Below are 18,180 nucleotides of genomic sequence, written 5' to 3'. Positions count from 1 at the left end.
CAGAGCACCAAGGTGCCCGTCAGGGGCTGGGGACACCATTCCAGAGCCTGAAAGTTAGGTGACCCACTGTATAAAACGTAGATGGTACAAGCAAAAGGGAGTATTTGTATATTTTTTATAGTTAACATAAGCAATCGTTCATTTAAAAGTACTGACAGAGGGTGGGTTGATGCAGAAGCCCTAGTTGTGTGCTCTGAGGCTGCCCCATGGCTGTAATCTGGATGTGCTAATTCTGGACAGAAGGTCTTCTCTGCCTTCGATGGTGTGAAGCTGTGCAATCCCTCTGCTTACTCGTGACCCAATACTGTCACATCAGTGCATTGCTGTGACTAAGTTAGTAAGACCTGCTGCGAGACGTGGATTCAAGAACATGAGTTGATTGTGACTGGCCTTATAAAATGTGTGTAGATGTTTTCAGTATCACCTTGTGCATTTAGGCAGTTCCAAAGGCCAGTGGTAACAGATGCTGCTCCTTGCCATGTTTCCTTGCTTAGCCTGGAAGAAGTTAGTGAGGGTTAGAAACCTCCTACCTAGGGCAGACAGGAGCCACCCATTAGCAGGTACACAGGCTGCACAACCTACATGTTCTTATTCTTGCCATATTCTGGGGCTGTGGGATTATTTATCTAGTTGTTCTGCAGTCATTTAAAGAAAAATGCTAGATAAACATCTGTAACAGTTTTTAAATGTATAATTTCATTTTGAACGCTGCAGCTACCGCAGTATGCAAATACAATGTTGAGCAACCGTCAGGAAAGAATGGAGTTGTGTACACTATTTTGATAAAATCTGGACATCAGAAAAACTGTGATAATTAGGACTTTAAACCTAGTCCCAGGGCATTATGGCACATTGCCCCAGATTCAGTATTATTCAGTGTAATACTACTTCATGTGAGATAGGTTTTATCCTATGTTATAAGGAGTTAGTGGATGTTAGGGAGTGTTGATTTACAGCATGATAAATCCTGTCAAAACCCCCTATTTTTCTCCTGTCTTGTGTGCCACAAAATTTGAACTGACAGAATTGTTTTCCTCTGTGTCCCTTCACCTCTTAGGCACAGGGAGCAGCTGTGAGCTCCCCTCTAGTGGCGGCAGGTAGAAAATGATCGTTTTCTTCTTCCACTAAGCTCCAGAACAATTTCAGAAGATAGGAATATACAAATGCACAAGCGTACATTACCATAGAACAAACGTTGCTTCCAAAGCCAACCATAGGTTTTGTGCAGCAAGAATTCAAAGGTTATGCAGAAATATGTCACATCTAAGAACTAGTTTGTCTTGTTTACGATTCACAAAAGTGCCTGCCTCTGCTCTGTGCTTGGGGTCTGTCCTGATACCAGCTGGCTGTTTATGTGTATGTGTATATATATATATATATATATATATATATATTTATATATAAAGTTATATAAAAATATATGTATCTTAGTCTGTGCTGGGACCCCATCTGAGCCTGCCATGAGACTCTCAGTCCCTGCACCCAGTGTAAAGGAAAGATGTTTGTGTATTAATTATAAGAGTTCATCTGAAGCTGCCACAGGCAAGTTGGAAGTTGAGCATATTTGCTTCCTTTTGGTGGGATCCTTCCTTCTTTCTCAGGGTGAGTGCCTCCCTCACACTGCCTTTTCCCCCTGTCATAGTCTCTCCTCAGTTGTGATTTTAGGGAAACTACACTTTCAAATCTGCTTGAATCATTTGGTGTTTCCAATGTGTCGTAGGAAGGTCAAATAAGAAGGGAAGATAAAAACTTTGCGTACACATTGTGGTACCAGGAACTAGACACAATTATAAGCAACTATCCGTCTAGGTCCCATGTTTAGAAACAGAAGTTTCTCCGTTCTGTGCTGTTAGGGACATTTTTATTTCCTATCACAAAACAACTACATAAGATGGGCAGTGTTACTGAAAGCACCTTGGAATGGTGGATGTTTTTCTTGCATTGGTTTCAAATAAAGCTTGATAATACTGTGGTTGCCAGGAGCCAGCACTGAGATCTCCCCAGGTACTGAGATTACAGTGTCAGAAGCTCATTGCAGGATTCAGTTCCAAGACGGAAGTAACCAAGAGAGAAATCCCAAGAATCTCTGTTGAAGAAACTCTGTGGTAGCTTCCAGAGTATTTGGATTGTACACGTAGGGCTCAGGCATGCAGAAACAAAAATTCAGAACATGAATGCATATTTCTTGTTTCATACACTTCTAAATATTTTTTTAATGCATTTGCCCTCCCTGAGCTAAACTGGGGGATGTGTGAGGTGGTTGTCATGTGGGACGGCTTAAACGGACTCTTAGAAATGCCTTCATCTGGGTTATTTTCTTTGTGTCATATCTATTACCTATCTTTACTCTGAAATTAGATGTCGAACTATTGCACAATGATTGGTCTATATAAAAATAAACCTGGTGTTTTTAAAGAGTTTGGTTTTGATTAGTTTATACATACCATTAATTATCACTGTTTTAAGTTGCCCCTTTGTCAGTCAAACAGAACAGCCAGGCATGAATGCTGGAAAGCTCGAGGTGTCTTAGTACCATGGACTGTAGTCAGATTCCATATACATAAACGAGGACAGTACAAAGAACCTTATTTTGTTCTGTTATATTGGAGATTTGAGTTGCAGTAAGAGTTAACATAGCACCTGTCGGGAACATTTGTGTAACAAACGTTACTGCCTTTGCAGAGTAGTGCTAAAGCATGTGACTTATCACTGTCAGTATAATTTTGTGAAACTTAATACATTATTAAGAACAAACCAAGATTTTAACTCAAGCTATATAATACAGAAAAGCTAACATCGATACTGTTGAGTTTAAATTCAAAGGACAGTACAATTTGGCTTTATGTTTGATAGCAGTTTGTACTATTGCCAAACCATTATAACATATTGTTGAAATATGATTTTCTGTGCTTAATCATTTAAATGAAAATGCAAGCAAGAAAATTGTCTGATGTGACACACGGTAAGATTTCTGTTGCTCTGTGACTCTGAAATGACTGGCTGTACTCATTCTGTCTCAGGGGTTAATTAGGACAATTTCTTTGTCAGATCCATGTTATGTTGTAGGTTTTTAGTGAAATAGTGATTCTGATGTAACATGAACAAAAATTTAAAAAGTGGCATCAAGCCAAACAGAATCTTTCTTTTCTATTTACTGTTATGTCAAATAGAATTTAATAGATGCACTCATTTGGAAATAAGCATAAGATTCTGTACAATATGAGAACTGTAAATTCGGCTTTTATGAGTAGGAGTGGAAAGCACAATGTTTATTAAAACAAATTAGTAGGGATTTCCTGGCATTTGTTTTATACTGCGTCTTTCCTAGTGTGTCATAGAATCGTTTCAGGCATGTCAGGGAAAGGCAATTGATGAGTTTCTTTGGGACGCTTGCTCACTGCAGTTAAAATTTGCTTTAAAATTCATTTTTACACTTCTCTTAATTCTCTTCTGTCTTTGTTAAGACACTTGATTTTATGTACTACATTTTTAATATGAATGGTCCTGGTGAAGACAGTAACTTCATCTTCCTAAGGATTAAGATCATGAAACGTCAGAATTAAAGTGTGTGTGGTGTTTTATGTATGTTTGTTTTTAATTAGCTCTACACATAAGTTCCTCTGTAGGAAATAAAACCACAAATGCTTGAAATAGTGTTTCCAGAAATCCCTGTCAGTGGGGTTTTACGTGTGACCAGCTGATCTAAGTGTATATGTGATCATCCTGTGGAACAGACCTTCAGCTGATGTAAACTGGGATAAGTTGACTGAAATCAGTGTAGTTACACCAGTGATGTTCATTCTCCTAACGTTTGGCATCTTCCGTGTCACTCAGAAAAATATGCAGTAAATGGGTTGGGAGTGAATAATGTTTTTTTCTTCTGTTTATGATATTTGGGAGACAATGGGATATTTAGAAGTGTGTGAACTGTAGCACAATGCCCAAAAATATTGCATACTGCTCCAGGCCCCATAGTTTTCAGGTTACTGGTTTGAGATTAGGCTTTTCAAGCCAAATATTCACTTTTAATTTATTGAGCCAGTATTGTAGTTTGGGCATGCTTCTAACAAATAGAGACCACAAACTGCATAACCTCAGACAGAAAATCGTAAGAATTTTAAAAGCCTTTTTATAACCTTTATTTTCCTGTCTTCTTCTATAGCAAGGAGATCTGCGAGGCAAATGAAACCATCATGTGCCCTATGTGTGAACGCAACTGCACACTACAGAAACTCAATGAAAGCTGCATATATGCCAAGGTAATTATTTTCTTACTGTTTTCAAGATTTTTGTCTGAAGGTCCACTTGCATAGTGTAACAGCTGCACTTGTTCCAGCAAAGATTTGTGCAAAACGTGTTGTTTCTCTACAGAGGGTTGTTTTTTTTTTTCAGCCTTTGTAATTCATGTTTCTAATAAGAGAATGTTCTGAAATGATCAGAGATTATTCTAAAATTTGTTTTACTTTCTGCGAGCATTTCCTTCCCAAATTCTTATTGTTTTCATCAACTTACAAAGTCCCCTGAGCAATAAAGTCTTTTTTGGAAGCTATTTCCTACTTTATCGTATAATTAACTTTTTAGTCTGTTTCTCTTGCTTACTTTGTAATTGAATTTCTGCTCGTCCTAAAGGAATTCTCTAGTATAATGTGCCTGTGTTGTGCTTTACTCTGTCAAAGTAATGCAAAGATTTTACACAACTGTATATTTTGTTACAAGAATCTCTCCTTCAAACTTAAATAATTACAAGTACCTCTGTATACATGCAGTATTTTCAAGTGAGCAACATATTTTGATGTGTGGTATGTTCATAATGCTGGAAAAGCAACCTTAGCATTTTTCTTGGAATTCTATAGCCCATAAGATAAATCTTGCTCAGAAGCAATTTGTAGAATGTGATTGTGTCTGGGCCCTGGCATTACAACAACACTGCAGCAAGGTGAAAGACAAAATCAATTATGTGTTAGATGTCAAAATGTTGGGTTTGAGTTTTACTCAGCCTTTCAAATTTGTTTGTAAAGGAAAAATGTAAAAACATGCATAACAATTATTCATATTTAGATTTTTCCAAATTTAATATTCTATTTTATAATGCCAAAATCAAAAAGTGAAAAAGTTGTTTTGTAGCAACCGCAGTAAATACTGTTGAAAATGTTGTACTTAAGCTAATCTGGTTTTCGTTTTCAAATACTGCCATAACTCTCTTGCGGAAAATGGCTCCAGGAGATTTCTTTGTAACTTTTTCAAACTCTTTTTTAAGGTGTGTACTGAAGGTTAGAGCTTTCATAATTGAAATAACATCATGCAAACTATATAAACCATCCCAGAAATGCCTCTTTTTAGAAGATGACAAGTTCCTCTTCATCAGTCCACTGCGGTTTAACAACAAATTATTACATTTGGCATTGTGGTTGGCATCGCTTTAACTTTAGGTCCTGTTATTTTGACATCCTCAATAAGCAGCAGGTTTTCTGTCTTATTTATATGTACACTGACATCATGTGCTTAAATCATGCAAATTTCACATTTAATGTTACATTGTGAATAATGCATTGCAGCAGAAAAAAATGTGTCAGTCCATCCCTACTTCCATGTGTTTTCAAACCAATCCCCTTGAAACAAAGTCAGATGACAACCAGGGAAGACAAGCAGTAACCACCCGTGTTCCATCTTCCAGGCAACCTTTTCCAATGTCTGCAAATATTATGGAAATTCATGTAAGCTCCCAACTTTTTCTGCCAATGCTTTTACTCTGAAAAACTGATTGACCTTAGCTTGGAACACAGAAAACAATCAAAAGTTGTCTCCTTTCAGGATTTGTCTGTTCTGGATCTCCCCCAAGTGGGGAAGAGAGAGAATTCTCTTTGGGAAGAAATAGAATTAACGGTGGCCATTCAAATAGCAAAGAAAAGGAAAACAAACAAATGAACAAACAAACAAAAACCACAACCACCACAACAACAAAACCAAACCAAAACAAAAATCAATGAGGCTTTCTATAGCTGTGAGGTAATAACAGTAATGCCTTCACTCACCATGTTGTCTCTAAAGAAAAGTTCACTGCAGCTTCACTGTTACTCTCTTGCTAGGAAACGTACCCAAACACATATCAGCACTTCCACTGGGTTTGCACCCAAATGAGTGAATTAAAACAATCTGTAATGTTAGAAAACCACAATCTGTTTTCAGATTAAATGCTCCTTTGTACTTTCCGAAGCACTGTTAGTAATATAAGTAGAACTAACCTATTTAAAAATAAGGCATCAGATCTACTCTCTGGGAAAATAAAATCACATTTCCTTCTTGATTTTATGTTCCTTAGATGGAGCTCATCAGTGCTCTGGTTTTGTTGTTGTGGGAATGTAACTTATTTCTCTGTCTTCCTTCCACACAACCGAAGAGCTGATAGGCAAAGGAAGCTATTCCTGATTCATGGGCACCAGCACCTAATTCTGGAATAAGTGTTTTAATTCTAATTCATTCAGATAGCTCATTGTATCTGGATACATAAGCACTGGATTAATTAAGAAAAGTGAGTTCTTTAAGTGAAGTTTGTCTCCCCAAACCTGCTTACGTCATGGGACCTGCCTCATTTGTGTGAGTTCTTGTGCTCATATTCCATGTTATTAAAATTGCTGTCAGGGTTTCTTTCTTAAATATCTGCCAAGTTTCCCTTTAGAGGAGCACTTCAGAGAGAATGAACTAATGCCAGAAAAATCATATACTTCAAGTGTTTTTCCTGCCAAGTTTTTTGTAAAGCTGGAGACAAAATACAAAATATGCCTTTATCCTTCTTGTTACTGCTCATTTCTTTCATCTCCTCCCTCTTTATTCAATTTCTATTTAAAAATGCCACACTGAAGTTGATAATTTGAGGGAAAGGCAGATAATACCTGAGCTGTACCCTGAATTGCCAAACACCCAGGCTGTTATTCTCATCCACATTCAATAGACTCTTTGATCCGTGGGTGCTCAGCAAGGTTCCCCGGGGACTCTTTGAGCTGGTCCTGCCCCCAGCACTCCTTGTCCTCAGGCCCTGGGGCAGGGTGTTGATTCAGGGTGGATTTGAACTGCCTGAAATGTTGTATTATGTGTTGATGACAACATCAGTCAGGTATGCTGATAGACCAGCACTGATTCCTCCAATATTTCACGTCTGCTCCGTCAACACCAAATCTCAGAGCACACATTTAGCCTTTAAAACAGTCAAGTCTTAATTCCTGAGTGTAACACTGAAAGACTTTTGCCCAAACTTTATAAAGACATTGCTAAAAGGAGAAAACATGTATCTGGCTCCCTATCTAGCAATCAATGTTTATTCTGCTGGGTTAAGTTTGGTTGGATGGTTCGTTCTGTATTTCCTTGGACAGCTGCACTCTTTACTGAGTGGATTATCCAAAATCACATCCTCACACAGATCTGCATTCAAAACTGAAAATGTTCATCAGATTTATTGTGCTGCTTTTGCTCACCTGTCACATTTTCAATCTCATCTCCATTACGTTTGTGTGTTCCTTCATGGAAACAAAAGAAAAACAAAGCAAAAGACATTTGTGTGTACAATCCATCCCACTCTATGATTCATGCAGGGAACATACTAGATTTATTGATAACCAATATCAAATAGTCAATTGCTTTTTCAGAACCTTAAAAAAAAGCGGAACAGAAAAGCAGAACTGACATACAGATAAAGTATGTGATATTATAATAATTTTACAACATTATAATAATTTTACTGAATAAGAAATAAAATAGAGGCAAGCAACACTGTTTATATTGAAGCTTTATGCTTTCCGGAGGTGGTTTTCTCAATTTGCGAGGCAGAAGCACTAATGCCAGCCTTCTCTAGAAGAACGAAATCTCTCTGCAGGATGAATTCTCCTTGCAGTGGCAGCTCCTACAGGAGCAGGTTGGGTGAGCAGCCCGAAGGAGAGGACGATACATATCAAAGCCGTTGGCAGCATTTTCCTCTCTCTTCAGATCTTCCTTCTAACATATGGTGATAAGTTAGTTTGCTCTATTATTTCATGATGATGCGTGCTTTTTTTTTTCAAATAGGAATTTGAAGCCTGTGCTTGGCTTACTAATGCTCAGCAATATCTTAAACCACCTTTCTTTAGGAGAAATATAGGCCTGTTAACCTGCATAAATTACATTGATGTAAATTGACAACCTTAAATCTATTGAAAGAACATTGATCTTAATTTCAGCTTCCTAAATACTGTTTCATATTATGGCTTCAATATTAGAAATTCTGGATTTTTGTAATATAAATTGTGACGTCTTCCTAATAAGTGAGACACCAGATTCACCTGCTCAGATGCTTAGAGTGATCCATAGGCAGACAAAGACTAATTGTTACTCATTTTCTATCAATAAGCCTTGGACTTTGCTATAGAATTCTTCCCAAAAAATCTTACAACAAGGAGTAAGATAAGGGATGAATCCAACAAAAAGAGAAGCATTCATGAGGAGAAATTCAGTGCACAATTTAGAATTATGTTTGGGGATGAAGTATTTAAAATTTATTTAATGTTTATTGGAGTTTAGGGGCACAATTGTGAGGAGGAGAAAATGCCGACAATTTGAGAGGCTGAGATGTCTGGATAAAACGAATATGTACTATTCTTACCTGCAGAGAAATTGCAAGATAGCTTGGGAGAAGAAAAAATGGGATCAAAAGAGACATTAACTAACATACAGAGGAAGAGAAATAGAAAGACAGAAGGTATTTAAGCTTATAAGAAACTTAAAATAGTAAATTTTGAGGTTAAATTTGTCCCAGCATATAGCAACAACTCTGGAGGAGTTTTTAGCCTGCTTGGACATGGTCAGAGCAGCTTTTAGTGTCTGTGAAACAAATAGACTGGAAACGGATGAAGCAACAGTCTGGAAAACCAGAGTTCAAGTCTTACTGAAAGGCAGAGTAGTAGAAGAAACATGCAAGAAGGATTTATTAGAATGCTTCACTTTTGGTTTCTGACACCAGCTACGTATTCTGGGATTCTTTCAGGCAAAAAGTAAGGTGACAATGTTGTTGATCCTGATGTACTTATTTTCTATTCAGGTTACACATTTATTCGATAATGGAGGGACTGTCTTCTTTGCTATTTTCATGGCAATTTGGGGTAAGTACATTTTTATTTGTTTTGTATTTTTAGTCTAGCTGATCCTTTTATGTGATTACTGGGTAAAGGGAGATTATAGCTCTTGATAAAATTTGAAAAAGGATTATGATTTTGTCACACAAATTTTTTTCCTGTTTTCATCAACTTCAATTCCTGTGCTAGCAGTGGATGAAAGTAGACCTTTTATCATTAATGTAATGACGGTCTTTAGCATCTTAAATATCTTTAAGCCTGAATTTTATATCATGGAGGCAGAAGGCTTTTTAGAGGCAAATATGTAGGTTAATTTACCAGAGTCAATACAAAAATCACATCTTGCAGAGAATACTTAAAGCATAAATGAGAACATTTTTGTGGGAGCTAATTAGAGAATACAGGAAATATTTAAGTGCTTACGGCACTTAAAATATTTATATTCAAATTCTCAGTCTAAATATCTCATTATGTTCATATTGACAACCCAAACATCATGTCATGGGGCCCAAAGCCAAGCAGGGTGGTGCCCACAGAGGCCACTGCTGAACACAAGTTATCAAGAGCGGTCTTGTCTCTCTTGGAAGGTCAGTGTGATAGTGCCATACAAGACAAATGTCATGGTTCCAACACGAAAAGTTTCATGGAATTAGCTTTTGCTGCAGCTAGTAGTATTTTGCTGCTGGAAAGTAGGGAAGACTTGTATTAGAACAATTAATTTTACCAGTGTAAATGTTTGTCTATGTAAACCCTGAGAAAATAACACCGGTTCACAGACATACAACAGTCTGAAAATAAATAGAATTAAATAGAGTCGAAAGGCACACAACAGCTTTATTTATGGAATATGTATGAATAAGCATCAATGATTCTACCCTAAAGTGAAGGATGAACAAAGGTCACGTGAGCCAAAAAAAAAAAAAATAGAAGCAACAGCAAAACATAGATAACACAAGCACATGCACATACATGCAAAAATCATAATTAGATTGTCAAAAATTAACACAATATAACCAAAGGGCACACTTGGATTGCTTGCCTCAGTGATATTTCCTCATTGGCTTCTAATCTTGCTGTTATAGCTTTGCAATTACTAATAACTCATTTCATAAATTCATAAAATACATTGCACTTGGTTATATGGTTACCGATGTAGACATTGCTAGTAGCTTCTTAGCATCTCTTCATCTCTGTCTTCAAGTTCTCCTTAGAGAGGGGTCTTTCCATTTTTAGCTGAGGCCAAGGTTCAAGTGTTAAGGAGGAATTTTATTTGTGTGATACTGCTTTACCGTTATCAGGAAATATGGAATAAAACATGCTAGGGGAGATGAAAGCTGACCATGATATTTTTCTTAATTTCAAGCAGCAGAGTGACACTCTCACCTAATACAGGTGAATGCGTCTCATATTTTCACTCTGCTAATCCAATGTCCTGGATGCAATGTTAGAAATGAGGTTCTGGTTTTGGTGAGAAGTGTGTTGTTTTTATGACTGGACCCTGTAGGAATGGCAATACTGCACGTATGCACTCCCTTCTTTAATCTTTTAAATACTCTGAAATAAATACCTGTTTTACTCATTTGCAGTGTGACAGCCATTGTTTCTCTCTGGTATTTGTTTATATGTAATTTACTCCTGTATCAAATAAACCCTCATTGCAACGTTCACAGTCAGTTAGTGCAATAACTCCACTGACGTGATGTACAGTTTCCACACTAAAAAAATCATGTTAACAGAGTCGTAGGAACAAGCACGTAGCTCGTGTGAGTAGTTATTTTCTCTGTTCTTTGTTTATTATATGTCTATACAGCTAAGTCTTTTTCATGTTCTTTCTTTCTATTTAGACATATCTGCTAATTGCAAACAGATAAACTATGCAATTATTTGCATGTTACTGCCCTAACTTTACCATTTAGCTGGACAAAACCAGACCATGTTTTTTAGATTATCTACCTACATGGCAGAGGTAATTCCTTTAGTTTCACGTTGAGGTATTTCTTCTATCCAACCTGTACCGAAAGCTTTCACATCATTTCTACGGATCCAGCCTGCAATGCAAACAACAGATCAGTTTGACAGAGGAATAGAAGCTTGTCATCTTTTTTTCCCCTTTGATAGTGATTTTAACTCTGTGTCATCATAGTCAAAGGTTAAATGTAGTCTGTGTTACTCAGTAGTTTTGTTCTCCCCAGTTAACTTCAAACTCTGAGTAACCCAAACAAATCTAATTCTTTTTGTTATATTTACTGAAGAAGGTGCAAAGTGAGGAAAATAATGCCCTGAGTCATTTATCAGATAGAAATTAGATTTGGGCAGAATATTTTCCCCTCGAGGTAGTTAAATTTGGGATTTTTTTGTATTGATGCAAAAGCATCATGGCAATCCTAGTCACATTTTGCTACATTGTAATGTCTGCATTCTCGACCAAAGTTCCACAAGGCAGAATTTTACCTGGTTGCTATTTGTCTGTATTGTTTCTAAGCAAGCAAATACAACATCCTTCCAGGAAAACCATAGGCTGATAATTTAATTACAACATAGAAGAATGATGCTCTGCTACTTGGCCTTGCCTGTTGCATATCAGTGTGTCTTGTGATTCTCCCCTTGCTTTCCAAAACATTGTTTACACAGAAATGGCTGTAAGATAACAGCTGACAGGTCATTTTGGAAAAAAAATGAAAGCATGTAGATAACAGGTGAGAATATAATCTGGAGCAAACATTACAGTGAAGGCGGGGATGGGGTCATGTCAGCCATAGGAATGTCATTGGATGGACACCCTGCAGTGGTGTCTTCTGCTGTGTCTGCTGGGCTGGTTTTGTCGCCCGACGTGCATCCAAAACTCGTATTGTATGGCCCGAGTGAGTTGTCTAAATGGAGAACTGAAAAGATAACGTAATTATATTTTATAAATTGCTTGAAGGATTCTTATTCCCATACACAGGGTACCTCATGGTGTAGTTCAGAAATCCCTCCCAGCTGACTCCAGTTAACCTTTTTGTCACACATGAGGGTTCAACAGATGAAGGCCCCGATTCACCATTTCTGAATAACACATCCTCCCAGTAACAGACATTCAGCACTACATTGGTGGTCGACTTTCAAAGCTAGTTCCTAATCTGACATTCTGGCAGCTTTCAGCTCTTGCATTTGAGCCAGAAAGGGCATATTGCCAGCGTTTTATTTTTATTTGATTTTATATGAGAAAAAAAGAGTGTGTTTAGCCTCTCAGTGTTTGTTTAAACATTTAAAAATAAAGTCTAGGAACATGATATAAATGTTTAGAGACTGTGTGATTACACTTTAATACAAGTTTATACATATTCATGGAGAAGACAAAAGCAATCTTCTTTTTAAACCTCTTAAAAAAGATTTTAGTCCTAAAACCAGATATAACTTCTTCTCTCTTTCTGTAATCGAAGTTGGATGAGTAAGGAGTCCAGACTATCAGTTAATCTAAGTTTGGCAGAGATTTTGAGCTGTAGGTTGAACTCACCCACAGTTCTTTGAACAGGTTCACTGATACTAGATACAATATTTCCTGAGGTTAAAAAGATAAATTGTAAGGAGGAGACACAGAGTTAAGGGTAGTATTGGTTAAGCCAAAATTCAAAATAATGAAGTACTATCAGTTGAAAACTAGTTTGATGTCAATGATATAATCCCTAATAATTTAATAAAACCAGATTATTTAAGCAACTCTGTGCAGAAGTAAAAAATTGTCTTATGCAAAACACATGTTCTGTTCCTTACCTGGGTCATTCCTTGTATTGTCATAAAGCCGTCTGTGGGAAAATGACTCAGACCTTTTCTTATGACATATAAAATATCCAATCAGACCAATTAATAGAAATACCAAAATGGTTCCTATAATGACACCAGCTATTACTCCTTCTTTGCTGGTTTCATCTGAGAGAGAAAGAAAGAAGAAAGAGACAACTGATGAGAATAATAAGTCTGTAAGATCAGACACTTCACTGTTGCTTTATTGCGGCCAAGGGCTTTGTGGAGTGAGACTTCTCATCAAGGATCTGAGACACTTTGCAGACTACAACTAAACCATCCTCTCTGCAGAAACTCTCTGCCTTTGTAAAATAAATGAGACATCTCCATCCTTGACTTTCAAGGGAATAACTGAGGGGGAATGAATAAATAAATATATAAATAAGTAAATAATATTAAAAAAATATATATAGTTTTATTCCGAATAAAGGTTCCAGGTTTAATTACAGAATCAACCACTATCCTTTTATTTAAAGAAATAAGCGGTAATCGTTTTTTGAATGCAACTATTTATAAGTATTTAAGCCAGGAGATAAAATTGCAGCCTGTGAATTTCAAGTGATTAAGATTTAGAGTACCAGTTTTTGAGAATGGAAGGTAAAATATCCAGTAATGCTTTCTGCACCTGTTCAGTTAGCAGAGTAACTGCATTCCTGCAAGATTTTCCTCAGATTTTATAAAACTTTTCTTCAAAGTGTTCTTTTTCTCTTGGAACTGAACTTGCTCTCCCACTCCCCTTCCTTTTCAGTCAGGTTATCTAAAAATTGGGTACATTGTAATTATTAGAACTATGATGAGAAACATGAAAGCCTGATGCTCCTTCAGTTCTTGGTACAAACTGTACTCTCCTGGATATGGTGGGTAAGCCTTTCAGTCCTGTGTTAAAAACTTGAAAGCTAATTAACAGCAAAGAATTACTGTCTTCTATCTTTCCTTTTCTTTTCCTGAAGACCTGATTCAGAGCAGCAGGATAGAAAAGTGCCATGACAGTTTTATGCTCCATTGTTTTCCCACGCATACTCAGCTTACTAATTAAATGCACAATGAGTAATTCTTTTGGAAGTATTTATAAGAAGTCATCCTTGGTCACCAAAGTTTCTGAACTTACATAAGTTGACTTGTTACATGTTTTAAATGTTATTTCTACACATCTAAAGCCTGCTCCAGTGTGAATGGGGAATACCTGTCTTTAGGTTCCCCTGCTCTTGGAAGTGTTAAACAAGTAAACAGCAAATAATTCTAAAAATTGTTTTTTGTTTTGGGTGAGTTTTAGTTTTAGTTTGTACTAGGTCATCTATTAATTCACATATCTTATAAAGCCTCCTATTCAATGAAAAAAAGGTTTTATTTCAGTATTATAATTATTTAATAAAACCACTTGGACTTAAATTAATTCTTACCTTTGTTGGGATCTGTTGGATTAGATGATGTGGTAGAAAAGCTGTTGAAATTATGATTCAGTTCTGTTGTTTTGTGGGTGAGGTTGAAGTTCAGTGTGGAACTGTCCTGTGTCACTGTGGGTGATGTCAAAGTGATACCGGTGGGGGACAACGTGGTAGCGTTGATTGAAGAGTTGTCACCAGGGAGCCCTGCAGCCAAAGGGGTGCTGTGAGTGACCGTGGAGTTACTTGGTGTCCCTGTGGAAGCAGAAGTAGCTACAGCACTTTTGGTCACTGCTGCAGAAAAGTCACCTGTTGTTGTAAATGTCACTAAAGACGTTGGAATCTTGTTGAAGTTTGTGGCAGAGTTATTTATTCCATCTTTTGGTACCATAGTGACATTTGAAGATACAGTGGTGCCATCAGTGGATATCAGGGATCTACTGTGTGGCTGATGTCTCATCCCTCTTCTTTTTGCTACATTTTCTTTGTCATTGGCAGTCAGAGGTACAGCACGACTGGTGGCAGCAGGATTTACCGCTGTAGTCAAAGGAAGAGCAAAACTCTGCGAAGCTGGTAGCACTGTAGACTGATCGTTATCTCTAATTGAGCTGTTTCCATCATTTGGTTCATTTACATCTATGCCCTCAGTATTGCTTACATTCCATTGCAGTCTTACAAGCAGAAAAATGAAAACCATTCCACAGGAGGGTTGCATGGTGTTGACTTCAAAGTTTGTTTTATTATGCACAGAACCTGCAAGAAATTCACTTTTGTCTATTACTTTGTTTTACAAAGCTACTCAGTTAAGACCCAAATAAGGTGATAAAAAAGTCAGTGTTACACTACACAAATCTCACTAGTTTACCAAGTGTTGATGCTGAAAACTTTACATTCCTCAGTCTTAATGACCTAAGGAATGACCTGAAACAATATTGATAATCAACAAATACTTTTTCTGCAAGAAAATTCCGTAGTTCTGTAAACAGCCCTCACACAAAGAGGGGAATAATTCAGAACCACTTTCCTATAGGATGAGGTAATGATACATATTTGCGTGGCACGCTTGAGGCAGTGTTTTCTGGGCAGGCAGCAACTCCAAGAGCATGCTAAAGAGTTATGCTCCATTGCAAAGAAATATAATAGTTACAATTAGCCCTGAAAGTTGATGGATAAAGTTTAGTGACCCTAGGTGGTGAGTGTCATATGAATTCTGCCAGGAGCAAATTGAAAATTAAGTCAGCCCAGGAGTTATGGATGATGCTGAATTTGTGTGGAAACCTTTTTTTCCTATAGGAAGCAGGAAGCTATATGTTATACATTAATTTTTCAAATGTTAGATTGAGAAGGATGAGAAAAACTCATCTTGAAGTCACACAATTATAGCAGGTCTGTTGTTCAGTATATCCATGGGGTTTTGGCAGGTGGTGTGTTTGTTTTGGTATATGAGACAGGTTGAGATGATGCAGTTTTTAACTCCTTATATAGACTGTGATTTGTTAGCATTAACAACTGCAAAATAGTGAAGAAAAAAAACTGTTGTGTTTTACAAAGTTTTCAAACACATGCTGTAATTTTAGCTGTATTATTGTTTTAATTCAGTGGCATTGTCTTTCCTTCCTTGTATTAACAGTCATATTAGTGAACAAAGTGGGTTTGGTCATATCGTTCATTATCCCTTCACTGTAACTAAATTACATAGAGAAATGATGCTCAGTTCATTTTAACTGTAATTTTAATTCACACATCAATGTACAAAGGAGTCAATATCCTTGCTGAACAAATTCTTTGTTATTTTTTCTGATGGGCTTACTTGTGTAATCTTCATGGGGGACCACAGAGAAGAAACCTCAGTGCTTTGAAAGTTGTGAACTGCAGTTCTTAGGCTGCGATGAACTCCATCCTGGAAATCCTTTTGTTGATATTGCAACCAGCTTTGTGTTCTACTCAAAGTGATCAGATTTGTGCTGAATACTTCAGCAACACAGAGAAAAAAAAATCCTAATAAATTCTTGTATAGCAATTTTCGTATAATTATATATCCAGTGGCATAGTAAGTACTTAAAAATAGATTTTTGACATGATAGAGTAATTGCAACATGTATTTCCTGAACACAACCCAGCACCTGCTAGTGACAGTAATGTCTGCAATACCTCTTCAACTGTCAAGAAAATAAACATTTAGTCTTGTTCTTGTGGGTAGATAATACAGTCTACAAACCTGTAAATTCAAAGGGCATTCTTTTGAATGTCAGCAAATCAAACCTTGCACCACTTTTCTGCCTTACAGTAATGGTTAGAAAGTACTTTACGTAGTAAACGGTGCCATGATGAGCAAATTATTAATGGCACTTCTTTGTTTCTTGTGGTTTGGAGTAACATGTTAATATTTGCAGAGCTTTCATGCTTACTATGCCTTTTATGCTTCATAAAGCAGATTATTTTTACCTTTACGTTAGTGATCCAAAAATAGATGGAAAAATATAAACCAAGATACAGAGAGTTTATCTTCTAGAGTTCAGAAAGAGACAATAACAAATGGCGGACCCAGAAACTTATTGGATTTTTGATTTTGTGGTCTCTTTACTCTAAAATTCAGATTTGCTCTCCAAGGATGAGATGCTTCTAAATTTAATGAGCAATGAATAATAAATTTTCAAGCTTAAATGTATTTTGGTTTTTGTACTGAGAAAATAATTTGTAAGCTTTTAGTGAACTGCAAAGAGGAAATGAATATGAATTGTATTCTATAATAATTTAATTTTTCCTCTCTGTTACTGACAAGTTATGAGTGCACTGGCCAAGCTTCCTAAGTGTGTATTTCCTGTTCATTTTCCATACAACTAAACTAAGCAGAAGCAATAACAATGTAGCAATATCTTTCCTTACAGAAATTGGTGTAAAGAGGCATACACAATACTTTAGCACCTCAAGAACTCCCCAGAGTTTAAAAATGGGCTCTGAACTGACTCCAAGAGAAATTCTGTGCTTGCTTGATAAGGAGCATAAATATCCACTACAGAAAAATATGAATTTGAGTGAAATACTGTCATTATTTATGGTTGCTACTTCTCTGCTTCAATGTTTGAATCACAAAATGTGAGGGTTTTTTTTCAATTATTTTATCAGAAATACACTCAAGAAGAATTTGGCTGCGACGGCACTGATTGGTACCCCATACACTATATAAAAGATTATTAACCAGATCCACTAACAAGCATTAAAAACACCTCAGACTTACCTTGGAGCTCTACAAAATATGCAAGAACCTGTTGAAATACCGCTCTGGCCCTGAGTGCACTTAGTCTGGAGGGAAGAGGGGAGCGCAGGGACAATAAAGGTGGCAGCGTGACAGCGGTGGAGGACACGCCGTCCAGGTGAGGTGGGACAGCCCTTCCCTCCAGGAACCAGCCCCACCGAACTCCCTGCCGCCGTGACCGAGCTCTGTCCTTACAGAGTCCACAGAAATTGCAGTATTTATGGTAAAGTGGGCAGGCAGTGCTTATTGCTTAATCCTTTGAAAGTCTTTGAACCGATGCTTCAGAAGGGTGACTGTTTGCTGTAAACTATAGAATCTATTGTTCTGTGTACTATGCAACTATTAATTTGACAACAGATAGCTTATTATTATTGCAGAGTTTCCTCCAGTATACTTTGTGAGATGGAAACTGGAAAAGGTGTGTCTTCTACAAAATAAAGCAGAAAAAGGAGTTCTGTTGAGAAAAATGTGCTGCTGGAAGTGGGTCTGATCCTATCTCCAAATGTGTTCACAGTTGCAATAATTTAATCTAGATCCAAATTTTCTGCATGTATCAGTTATCATTAGTTTTTACTTTGGAATACATACTCAGCTATAGATCTAACTGTTACAGCTCTTACTCCTCAATTTAGGTTTTAAATAAACAGTACTGGATTAAGAG

The 18,180-nt window shown here is 37.0% G+C and overlaps 2 protein-coding genes across 5 annotated transcripts in view; one reads left to right on the top strand and one right to left on the bottom strand.

Moving 5' to 3' along the window:
* The window catches only part of ANO3 (anoctamin 3), a 183,149-nt gene that overhangs the window by 140,487 nt on the left and 24,482 nt on the right, over nucleotides 1-18,180 (top strand). For all 4 annotated transcript variants that reach the window (XM_005499334.3, XM_065065474.1, XM_065065473.1 and 1 more), the window contains 2 exons: nucleotides 4,163-4,259; nucleotides 9,065-9,125. In XM_005499334.3, the coding sequence (XP_005499391.3) occupies nucleotides 4,163-4,259; nucleotides 9,065-9,125 (158 nt within the window). The remainder of the gene's footprint in view (nucleotides 1-4,162; nucleotides 4,260-9,064; nucleotides 9,126-18,180) is intronic.
* MUC15 (mucin 15, cell surface associated) lies at nucleotides 9,910-17,706 on the bottom strand. The gene is made up of 5 exons (XM_065065476.1): nucleotides 17,502-17,706; nucleotides 14,282-15,016; nucleotides 12,852-13,007; nucleotides 11,824-11,980; nucleotides 9,910-11,146 (listed from the first exon to the last, which is right to left on the bottom strand). Exons 2-5 carry the CDS (start codon nucleotides 14,976-14,978, stop codon nucleotides 11,134-11,136), a joined length of 1,023 nt encoding a protein of 340 aa, XP_064921548.1. The 5' UTR covers nucleotides 14,979-15,016; nucleotides 17,502-17,706; the 3' UTR covers nucleotides 9,910-11,133.

Source organism: Columba livia, chromosome 5, assembly GCF_036013475.1.
Source record: "Columba livia isolate bColLiv1 breed racing homer chromosome 5, bColLiv1.pat.W.v2, whole genome shotgun sequence".
NCBI classification, from domain to species: domain Eukaryota; kingdom Metazoa; phylum Chordata; class Aves; order Columbiformes; family Columbidae; genus Columba; species Columba livia.
The sequence above is the reverse complement of the archived record's forward strand: the minus strand, read 5'-3'. Positions and strand labels throughout refer to the sequence as shown.